This window comes from Myxocyprinus asiaticus, chromosome 32 (genome assembly GCF_019703515.2).
Source record: "Myxocyprinus asiaticus isolate MX2 ecotype Aquarium Trade chromosome 32, UBuf_Myxa_2, whole genome shotgun sequence".
Taxonomy (NCBI): Eukaryota; Metazoa; Chordata; class Actinopteri; order Cypriniformes; family Catostomidae; genus Myxocyprinus; species Myxocyprinus asiaticus.
In genome coordinates this window covers 4789695-4801689 of record NC_059375.1, presented here as the reverse complement: position 1 = coordinate 4801689, position 11995 = coordinate 4789695, and the positions used below count along the sequence as shown (strand labels likewise).

General features: G+C 38.7%; 1 protein-coding gene across 1 annotated transcript; it reads right to left on the bottom strand.

Moving 5' to 3' along the window:
- Positions 1-326: 326 nt before the first annotated feature.
- On the bottom strand, positions 327-11773 carry klhl11 (kelch-like family member 11). Its single transcript, XM_051666958.1, has 2 exons — positions 11243-11773; positions 327-3620 (listed from the first exon to the last, which is right to left on the bottom strand). The coding sequence occupies exons 1-2, from the start codon at positions 11764-11766 to the stop codon at positions 2033-2035; spliced, it is 2112 nt and encodes a 703-aa protein (XP_051522918.1). The 5' UTR covers positions 11767-11773; the 3' UTR covers positions 327-2032.
- Between the last annotated feature and the right edge of the window lie 222 nt (positions 11774-11995).

Here is an 11995-nt window from a genome sequence, read left to right as displayed (position 1 = left end):
TTTTAGACTTATTTACATCATACAAAGGGCCAAAACATGTTTTTAATTAAATTGCTCAATGGGGAACCATAAAGTCCCCCTGAAGTGCCTTGAAAAGCACAGTTTTCTTTGGCCTGTAGACACATTTCCTAATAAAACATCAAATTGGGGCAGGACTCAGCTCATGCCTTTTCTTTTTTTAAATAGCCAATAGGCTTTAGTTTACATCTTAAAAAAAAAAAAAAAAGAGCGTCTCATGTTCAGCCAGGGAAACTTAAGTCGCAGTCTGGAGCCTTGAACAATTGTATCTTTATAAATGAACACTGACCAAGATAAATAAATGTTGTACATTGTTAGTTCATGATATTGTAGCATGTACAACTTTATTCTCTGTGTGGGAAGAAAAGATAACTTATAAGGAGCTTAAATACTTTTAATCCCATTCTCAACATGAGAGACAGTAAATGTACAATTCCCATCAAGTACAATATTTAAGACTGATTCTACAGAGTCTCCAAAACACAGAGTAGTGCTTGAACAGGCTAAGCATTTTCAAACAATTTTTCTCAAAGTTTTTTTCAGTATGATACAACTGTAAAACTCTGCAAACTAGTCAGACAAGAGCAATAGATACATTGTCAAAAGCAATTTCTTTCTTGCATTTAGTAGAGATTTTAACATTGGAGCATAACACTAGTTCAGCTAAGATGATATACTTTAAGACTTGTATGGTCTACAACAATGGCTTAAGGTTCTTCAAGCCATCAAAACATAAGACTATTAAGCTGGTCTTTGGGGTCGTGTCAGTGATTGCTTCACAAATTTTCACCCATCTAAGTGCACTATGCGTCTTGTAATTAAAAACAAAAAAAAACGAATCACCATTTATCCCACACAAATGTACGACTGTAAAAGACAAATAAGAGAAGACTGCTACCAGGAGATACAAATGACTGGAATGTCGAAAGGAATGAAAAATAAGTTTAGTAAAGATAAATGATCAATTACTTGTCTTTGTGATTGAAACAAGAATGCATTCAGGGTACAAACAACAGTATGTGCAATTTTCTGATCTTAACAAAATGGGGAATGTACAACTGCAGTTTACTTTCACAAAAATATAAAACACTTTGCATCAATTTACAAACATCCACCTAGGCATGACAAGTTGAGGTAAATGGAATGGAAAAATATTACTAGACACAAATGGAATTGAGAGGTCATGAAGTGGCATAACTACAAAAAATAATGTCAGAAACAACACCCTGCCTTTGTTAACAGGATGCAAAATATTGCCTGTGACAGAGGTAATGTTCCTTGAATATATTCTGAACATATGACTATAGTATTGATAATTTGTATTATATTAGGCGTATACTTCACGGGTCAATAACTGAAGTCAATAATATTTTTATGATCTGCTTTGAGGTAAAAAAAAAATAAAAATAAAAAGCACAAATATAATTAAACAATAAGACTAATAATCCTGAAATGAAGTGCTTGTTATCAAAGTATGAGGAATGCCGTTTTCAAAAACAAACTTTAAATAAGACTATAAGACTGAACGCGTTGCATTCCAGTGCAAAACATAAACAATGAAAACCAGTAAATGAAGAATAAGTGTGGGTGGAAATAAATCAGTGGTTCTTGTCACAGTAACTCATAGCTGGCTCAAAAACTTTTGTGCGCGGTTTGGAACCGATGATTCGTTGCCATGATGAACTGTTACATTTGGAATAACGCTGAGAAAAAAAAACCACCACACAAAAGTAGCCATGACGACTATCACCATGTCAAACATTATGACTTAAGATAAATTTACAATATACAGCCACTGACAACAGCTGAAATTAAGGCAAATTCATGCAAGGCCATGAAACAGCATTTCTTGTGTACGGATGTGTACAACTGTATCCTTTTTACACATTTATACAATTCTATTATACAAACGGTAACATTTAAAATACTCTCTTTACCATCTTTAGTCATTTCATTCACCCTTCCCATTTCAGCTGCATTTTTTCTATCACCCCCAGTGAAGCTTTATAGAGACTCAGCATTCAATCTGCGATTGTAGCTGTCTGCGTAGAGTTAATGTGCGACGATGCAACTGCTGCATTTGCTGCATGCGGTCCCGCTGCCGTGCCAGATTCTGTGGCATTGGGTAGCGCTGGCACCCGTAAAGAAAGCGGTAGGGGATGCGCACATGGCATGCTGTCGCGCGACAGCGCGGTTGGGGCATGGGTGGCAGAAGCATCCAGCGCTTGCGCTCAGCGCAATAACGATATGCCTCTTTGCGATACTGCTTATCCACATCGTCACTGTTCTTCCATCCACCAATCACAAACACATCATCATCAAGATAGCAGATAGCGGCACCCTCAATACTGGTAACTTCTGGAGGTAGGCTCTCAAGAATATCGTCAGAGATCCTTATGCTAATCTTCTGCCGAGCTACATCTTCACGTACGTTGGTGTAGCTCTTGGGACAGCATGAAGCAGTGTGGTAGAAATTGGTGGACGCTACAGCCATTTGGAACAAGCAGTAGTTGTCAATAAGTGGTAGGGAGTCAACCTCTTGCCATTGGCGGCTGTCAGTGTCGTAGCGAGTAGTGACCGTCTTCAACCCGTCATCGCTGTCGGTATCTACGGGTGTTCGTGCTGTGACATAAACATATCGATCTTCAACACTAATGGCCTTGACATCTCTCAAAATCTTGGGGGCAGACTCTAGGTTGTGCCACTTGTCCTGATCAGGCTCATAGACACTCACGTCCTTAAAGCCAGGGCTGAAGTTGCCATGACCACCAATGCTATACAGAATATTTTTAATGCAGGTGAGACCAAAGGAATGCTTGCGTGTGGTGAGGTTGCTAACTTGTTCCCAGGTGTTGCGATTTGGATTGTAGCGTTCAACTGTCTTGGCAAATCCTGGTTCCATAGACCCTGCCACATATACATGTGTATCAGTGGCTGCAATAGCGTGACCATCTAGATGGTTGTGAATGTGTGGCAAGTTGACCCAACGGTCCTCATACACAAAATACCCAACGCACTCACTCAAGTAGTCGCCTCCTTCAGACACACCTCCAACCACCATGATAACATCCATGTTCTGGCCAAACCGTGGTTGGAAAGTAGCCATGTAAGAAGCCCAGAACTCCGTATCGGCAGATTTGAGGTTCTCAAAGCGGATCGCATGACCCTCCACAGCTTCTGACACAAGTTGTAGGCAGGCTGCATTCTGTGCCACCAAAGGCTCATTCTTCACAACTCTTGTCAGATAGGTTGGCTTTATCTGTGGCAACCTGAGGAGACGAAAGAGCTCCTCAAAATATTTTTCACGTTCCTCCGAGTTCTTCTGAACCCATTTGACCACAGCATCAAACAGAACCTCTTCAGAATCAACGGTAATCTCTGCATCAGACAGCCAATCTCTGACCAGGTGGAATGGTAGCGTGTAAAACTCCTCATCCTGGATGACTTTGTGGAAGTTGCGGCGTATCATGTCAGCAGCACGCAAGGCCAGTTGATCAAGAGTATACATGTGCGCCAGGCTATGAACGGCCACGCAGTTTCCCAGGCTCAGTTTTCTCTTCAGAAACTCTCCACAAAAATCCTTTAATTGCACCAGCAAAAACCTGGAAGGAAAAGAAAGAAAAACAATCATTCTCTAAGGACTTACAACCATGATGTGATTTATTTCTTTGGGTTGTACATATGATGGAAGTGATCTGTCTTGTTTGCTATGGTAGTCAGCAAGTAATATACTGTATCCTAACCAGTAGCAATGCAACAGCTTACCAGCTACAAGATATTTGTCTGTTCACACTGAACATGAAACTGCAGCATGATGTAACACAATCCCAGCCAATCAGAAAATATTTAATAGTCATGCACTGAACTGAAAATTCTTGGCCAAAACTAAAAATTCTGGACACACTGGGCTGAAAACCAAAAAACGATTGATTTAATTTAGACTTTGTTTGTAGCACTTTACAATAAAGTTCGTAACTATACAGTAAGGTTCTATTTGTTAACATTAGTAAATGCTTTAGGTATCATGAACAATGAACAATTATTTTTACAGCATTTATAAATCTTGGTTAATATTCATTTATCAGAATACTATTGTTCATTGTTTGTTCATGTTGGTCCATAGTGCAAGTCGTTTGTTCAGTTCAGCATGTATACATAACAAGGAGAGAAAGCAGTGAAATGTAATAAGACATGTTTATCGCTATGCACAAAACGAATCACCAATTTCTGAATGTGTAAAAATGACTTAAAATGACTAAAGAACATACAGATAAAATGACATGAATTACAAATGGAAATGTGCTTTGGTGCACAGTGTAACTAGATATTCTGGCTTTTTTTTCATTTTTTTATGTCTTGATAAAATTGAAGTCCAGCAAAATATAGAAAAAATACGATTTCTTGTCATGTGGCGAAAACAGTTATGGTGGTTAAACTATTTTTAAACTGTCTTTGTACATTTGTAGACAAATTCCATTTGTGTTGCTTTATCCTGCCTTAAGACTTACTATAGGATGAGCCAATAGCATTTGAGTGTGGGCTGTGAATGAGCATATCATTGGTTTGACCCACTGAACGAATATGCCCCTTCACTGAACCAGTCGGTCATTTGAGTCTGACTGAGATGAGACATCTCGTTCATGAATTAAATGAACGTACTGATACACTTATTCACGAATGAAATGAATGAATCGGGCATCACATTCGTGAAGGAGGATCTGCTGACTGGCTGAACGAGAAGAGGAGGCAAGTCATTCATTCAGTTCGGCAATCTCATTCAACAAGAAAAGGGGCTGGATGAATTATGAATAAAAGTGATGAGCACACATTACAGTGACATAAGGATTTTATTGAAACTCTACTTTTTTTTAGGCTAGTATTGTTGATTTTTTTGTATAGCTTGATACAAAGTCATGCTCAGCAGTTAAAGAGATAAATATACTTTGTCATTTGTGGGAAACCCGTATGATCCTTAAAAGTGTCATGAAACCCAAAACACATTTTAAAATAACCAACAGCCGAGGACTGCGTGCAAAGGTCAAGAAAATCTAGGCGGTGCGTGGTCAAGCCACATGGCTGTGCTTATGACGCAATTTATGTCACACATAATGAGCGCGGAGCGATCCGCAACGCGGACATCCGAAATATACGTTGCTGCACTTATAAATGCATGAACAAACATCAATGTTGCATATAAGTGCTTAAAACCGTTTGCTGAATTTGGGAGTGTGACAAAAAGCACACACATAATGTTAGCCTACCAAATGATTCATTACAAAAAAACAAACAACAATTTTTATCTGGTGTTTTTCTCTATTTGAAGTTTACCAAATTGTCCGCTGGTCAAACACTGCATGTATTCTTACACAAACATATGAACACATCAGTCCTAGAGACTGCAGTAGTGTGTTAAAGCAGCTTTTACAGAATTTTGCTTTTTCGAAGTACTTTACGCAACTAGTTTAGGCTAACTATTCTCCCCATCATACATTATTATTCTAATAAACTCTACACTGGCATCAAACACAACTCTTCACATTCCCACAAATTGGTGTTTCATCACACTCGTAGTAAAAACATCCAGTCAGTGAACCGGAAAATTAGTGCATAGCAAAGAGGGTTGCAAATATCAGAAATATCCTCAGATAGACAGTCGCTAATGTTAATGAATAAATAGAATACAAAAGGCATATTTTTTTACTCACAGACTAAAAGCTATTTAATTTAATACTAGGGCTGAGTATTCATACAGATTTCCTGATTCCGCTTCACAAGCTCTCAATTCGATATCGATTCATATAGAAATATTTATATATTATATTATGTAATGTCCATTTAGCTTACATATGAAATAAATTCTCTCCCAGCCAATGCTGTTAATTATTCAGGGGACTAGGTGCATTGCAAAATATTGATTTTACGAATTACTGTATGTTTTATTAGTATTTCATAATTTGGATGAAATTAAGAAATCCATTTATTCCATAATTAAATATGATCTTATAGTGCATATATTATCTTTTGTTACATGTTTATTATTTAGAAGTATTTACATTGATTTGAACACTAAAAACGGTACTGTCTCTTTAAGAAAACCTGCTGTTCTGCAATGAGTGCATATTAATGAGAGAGCACTCAAATGGCTTTACCTCATCCGTGATATGTGTGATTAGAAATCAATGTTGATTTATTTTAATTTTTTTTGATCAATCAACAACTGCCTATAAAGAACAGAAAGGGTTTTAAAAGAGACATTATTCAATGATTGCGTGGATCTCATCTTTGGACTCACAGAACGAGTTAAATCAAACTTTTACTCTCAACACGTAGTGAATGGATCTCACTGCTCAACTTTTCCCCCACTATAATACACAATCACTGGTGATTGAAATTTGAATATATTCCAGCCAGTGGCTAATCTTAGACATTTTTAGTCACATAGCATGAAATTTGGTCGCTAAAGCGTGTCTAAAGAGTGATTTCCTCTCATTTTAGAGGAGGGTTGTGCATAAAGGACCAATCTTGGGATTTAAGAATCGATATCGAGTTTGTTTAAATGAAGATCACAATCATCATCAATATTTTTACTCAGTCCTATTGAATACAAAGTTACATATGTTATAAACAGATGTTGCTTATTTGTCATGTTTATTTCATGAAACAAACAGAATATGAAAAACTGTTCTACACGATTACTTAAAAGTAGGGCTGCACAATTCATCGAAAAACAAATCGCGATTATGGCTGACATGATTATATAATCGTGAAAACTGCCAATTACAGCTTAAGCCCTACAAAACTAAAACACTCAACGGTTTTAATTAAGGCACAGACCGGGGTAAATAACTGATTTATTATGCTAATTAGACAGCTTTGTTTTAATGAGTGCATTCGCGAGAGTGCAGAAGTCTGTTTGGAACACCAGTGAGCTCGCATTGAACTGGAGAACTCAGTATAAAGCTGCAGTGACTGACAGATCATTATAATGGGAGAGTTCCCATTGGCCTACTTATTAACATGACAAAACAGTTTTGTCAAGTTCATAAGTAGGTCAATGTGAATTTGATTTGTATATAATAGCAATAATTATAAATATAAAAGAATTCAGCTTAACTGCTCCAAGTTTGTTTTGTAGGTGTAGCCAACATAAAGAATATGGCATATTTCACGAATCACCATCATTATCGTGTCTGCTCTAAAAAGACCCATTTGCCCCGCAGCTGCTATTGGTAGATTTACAATTTTCATGAATTGCACAAACTTGAATTGCACAATGATCTACAAAGTGAACTATCAATGTTGTTCCAGCGGTTCTTTAAAGCCTGGATGTAAATTTTCAAGTGCTGTTGCATTGCAGAATTACTTTTATGGTATTTCAGGTCAATTTGTTTTTTTCCAGTGTCGACAAACAACAACATAAAAGAGAGAAAAACATTTATTGTGTTACAAATCGCGATTTTTGAGACCAACGATTTTTAAATTGTCTCGATGAAAATACTATTTTTACGTTAATTAAAAAAATGATACTTTTAGCTTCCTTAATATGCTAATACAATGATAGATATAGGAAGCTATTTTTGTGCTGAGTTCCAAACGAACAGGTTTTCTCTCCAAGAAGTTTTGACTTTTTAATTCTTCATGTTTACTAGTCATTTACGAAAATTGGCAGTTTTGCACATCCCTACATTTTGCCTGTAAATTCACTATTAAAGAGTGAAACAGTTCATGTCAGACACAACAGTTCTTTAATAATAATAAAAAAAAATATTCTCAGAAAGAAGAGTTAACAGTGCTTAATATATAACATCAAATCGTGTCAAAGCATCAAAGCATGTCCACGTTAGCAATCGCATTTTCTCAAAAAATACCAAATCAAACCAATTGTACATACAGTGCATAGTGAAGAAGAGATTTATTACAGCACACGTGAAGCGCTTTTACTTTGAAGTTGCACCAGAGACTATTTAGCAGACACTTCTACTAAAATTAATGGGAGAAATTAGAACGCCCAACTGCAGTTGAAGTACCGCCTTACAGGTAAAAGAGCCAATTAATATGTGCTTCAGAGGAAGATTTATGAGTGTTCCACAGGATGCTGGATCTGCTGAAGTTGTGTGAGGTTGGTTTATTACAACTGTTTAAACGAGATATGTGCATATTAGCAGATGGTATATGATGTTAGTTTTATTGATATTTGCCTTTTTTCATTAGAAAAGACTGTTTAAAGTTACAGGGAACTGTCGAGGAAAGACAGGGAGAATGAAACAGGCGAGCACTTTAACATTATGAGCTCAAACGCGTCTGCGCACTGATATGCGGACCATGTAAATGAGTCACACGATGGCACGTAACAACAAAACGAGCTATGACTGGTTGTTTACATGTCTCAGTCGTTTAACATGCAAGCAGGAGTTTCTCAGCGCCCTCAAGAAACAAATCGGCCAACCGGGAAAATGTATCGGCCGATACTGATAATTAACAAAGACCGAATATCGGCTGATTTATCGGCCTCGGCGATATATTGGTCGACCACTAGTTGTAATATTGAATCGGGAGGTCTGTGGCAATTCCCAGCCCTAGTGCCCACCCACTTTTTCAGCTTTCTTGGTTCTCTGGGAGTATATTTCCTATTCATTTTTTCCATAGGCTTTTCATAAAATCCTTCATAAAAGAGTTCAAAGCCATGAACCGAACATACCAGCTCCGAGGTGAATCACAACATTACAAACTTTACAGTCTTTCACGAGGGCATGCACTACAATCCCATAAAGCATTGCAAATGAAAATCAAATAAACAATGGAAAATATACAAATTAATTTCAATCTTTATGATGTGATACACTGTAAAACAAATTCTGTTAAATTTACAGTAAAATACTGGTAGGCGTGGTTGCCAGAAATTCACCATAAAAATATGGTTAACATGTTTTGGGTTTTACGGGATGCAATTTTGATGTTGATATATTTTACGGTTCACTACCATTTATATAATTTAATGATATAAACTTAATATATTAACCTTCTGGAACTACAAAAGTCTGCTTTTCACTTTAAAATGTATTGTTAATCACCGTAGTAACTACAAAAGGCCACATAATGACATAAAGGCCGGTTCACACCAAATCCACGATGATTTTGCGAGACGTGCAGAATACACATGCGCCTGGAGTTATTTGCACTAATTAGTGGGTCCACAAGGTGGCAACACTTACATTTTGAACCAGTGCAGTCACAAAGAAATGCTAGATGATGTCATGTGTGAGGAGGTCTGGAGACACCTGCACTTTTAATACTCAAGTCTGAAGGAATATAAATACATCTTTATGGGTCTAAACTCCAGAACAGAAAGTCCAGTGTCTCATAGCAGTCGTAGCGCGCATGCGACAACTGCCTGTCTATGCGCACAGTTATATGGAGTATACTTTGACAGGCTCATGTTCGACTGTACGTAAACGCTGAGCGTTCGCGTCAAACTGGAAGTATTCCTAGGGCTTTAATCGGGCCTCACACATTCAGTGCTCGAGCACTCTGCTAATGACGAAATGTGTCACGCGTCCTGTACGCAGACGCTCAGCTAACATTTTCTGTGTAAAGATATATATAAAATTACAACTTCGTTGCATGATGACATAACACCTAAAACCCTAAAAGGACCGTAAAAATTATGATTTTAACTACTACTTAGCTCATATAATACACATTTTTTAACAGAAGAATTAATGGGCTTTAATAAAATTATTCACTTCACCTTTCTGCTTTTAAACAAACCATTTTTTTTTTAAAGAAAATGAAGAGCGCGGAAAATTCCTTAAAGCGTTTTCTTTAAAATGGTTTGGTTTTCATTGGGAGAAAACACTTTATATAAAACTTTAGGCATTGTGTTTATATTCTGGGCTCACCCTTCTCAGCTGATATAGCTGCAGGCATTGCTCCAAAAAGGGGTGGGAGTTCCAAACCAACCTTTAAAGAAATAGCGTGATTCTCCCCCCCCCCATCCACTTGAGCGCAAGCCACGCCCTTATTGAATACTACCGGCAGGCTTATCTTACCATTGGTCGGCATCAGATGCATTCACAGAATCTTTCTGGAATCTGAACTATTCACAGGTGACTGCGTGATTGAGATGACCAGTGAAAACCTTCCTGAGGGTTTAGTCATGACTGCGGGGCATGGTTTGCGCTTGAGTGGTTTTGAAAAAAAAAAAAAAAAAAAGTAATATATATAAAATTCACACAAAAAAATAGGGAGCCCCTTACCCAACCCTTTCCCTAAACTTAACACTCAATGGAAGTGACGCCCCCTTTTGGAGTTGGCTAAACCCCCTTTTGGAGTAACCACGCCCTCTTTTGGAGACTCCACCCCCATTTGGAGGTCTCCCTGCAGCTATACCTACTTGCATCAGCTCACCTCTAGATGGTGTCCATGATAAATAAACTGCAAACTAGCACATTCAGCCAAGTTAAACATTTCTCTATAATGAAAACACTTTAAATCAAAATATTGTCTCTCCCTTTGGATAACAGTGTCGTTGTTAATAACAAGGGATATGTGAGAGAAATTTGGTTCTTCCTGGTTGTTGTTTTAGTACATTAAGCAGCGTTACGTGTTTTTCACATTAAGCGTTTTAGAATGTCCCCGTGGCCTGAAAATGATAATTATCTTCATGGGTTTGAGACCTGAACAGCTCTATGTTGCTGTCGGGCTGGTCAGGATGCTTAAACAAACAGAGCAATGTCTGATGGCACCAAGACAAGTGTTTACACTTTTCAGGGAAATCAACGATTGGCCTAAATGGCTTACTAACAGTTGTCTCTTCATATTAAGCGGGGACAAGCCAGGACACTAGCTATTAAAACTAAGCCCTTGATTTGCTCATCATTCTGCTGTTAAAAAAAAAAAAAAAAAAAAAAAAGAGAAATAATGGTCCGTTTGCCTAGACCGAATTTTGGGCATCAAATGCACTTTACGAGTCAGCACTCTGCAGCATTTTTGGCCATCTGTATGTATTGTCAATGTTGTTCCTCTGATGGGATGCACAAAAACGATGCTGAATTAGAACGAATCATGGGGCAATGTGTGCTTGTATGATGCCCAAAAAAAGCTGCTGACCCAGGGCAGCACCACTGCTGCGCTCCCATGATGCCCAACATACACGTATGATGCTCGCAGAAGCTGATAATACATGCAGCTCGCAAGGATTTGACATACAGCATGTCTATCTCACCTGTCCGCCAGCTCCAGCACCTCGTGCACGTTAGCGGTGCTAACTCGGATCTCGCCTGTGTACATAAACTGGATGACGCTCTCCACCGTCTCCTGATCAAGGCCTGCCTCGCTGCTCCACTCCTTCATCTCCACCCGCCTTGACACAGACTCAGAGAACTGACCCCCGAGCAGCGGCGTGAAGTAATCGGTGGCCGCGGCCAAGACGGAGCGGTGCGCGGTGAACTCGAAGCTGTTGACAGCGCTGCTGAACGCGAGCGTCACGTCGCAGAAGAGCCCGAGCTTCCGCTGCTCGTTCTGTCGCCGGGAGAGCTCCGAGCAGTGTGTCGCAGAGGCGAACTCCTCGGCTTCCTCGGAATCTCCGTCCCCCGCTAGAGCGCTCGTCGCACTCGTGCCGCCGCTGCTTCGGCTGGCGTCTTCTGGGTTCGGGGCGGCTGCGGCCATGTCAGCGTCCGCGGTGTCGGTTCGTAAAGTGCGCAGTAGATTGAGGCGCTGCAGTACACTCAAACACACACACTCCAACATAAACAGCGCTCCACACACGCATGCGCACTCGCGTCTCACAACGCAGAAGAACTGGTGACGTTATGCCTATGGAGGACCGACTGTGACGATATTAAAAAAAAAAAAATATATATATATATATATATATATATATATATATATATATATATATATATATATATATATATATATATATATATATATATATATTATCGGGCTCTTCTGCGACGTGACGCTATATATATATATG

Excerpts from the sequence above, each read along its gene's own strand:
- klhl11 (XM_051666958.1), bottom strand. The coding sequence starts at position 11,766 with ATGTTGGAGTGTGTGTGTTTGAGTGTACTGCAGCGCCTCAATCTACTG. Across the intron at positions 3,621-11,242 it reads GTGCTGGAGCTGGCGGACAG|GTTTTTGCTGGTGCAATTAA; the intron begins GTGAGATAGACA and ends TTTTCCTTCCAG.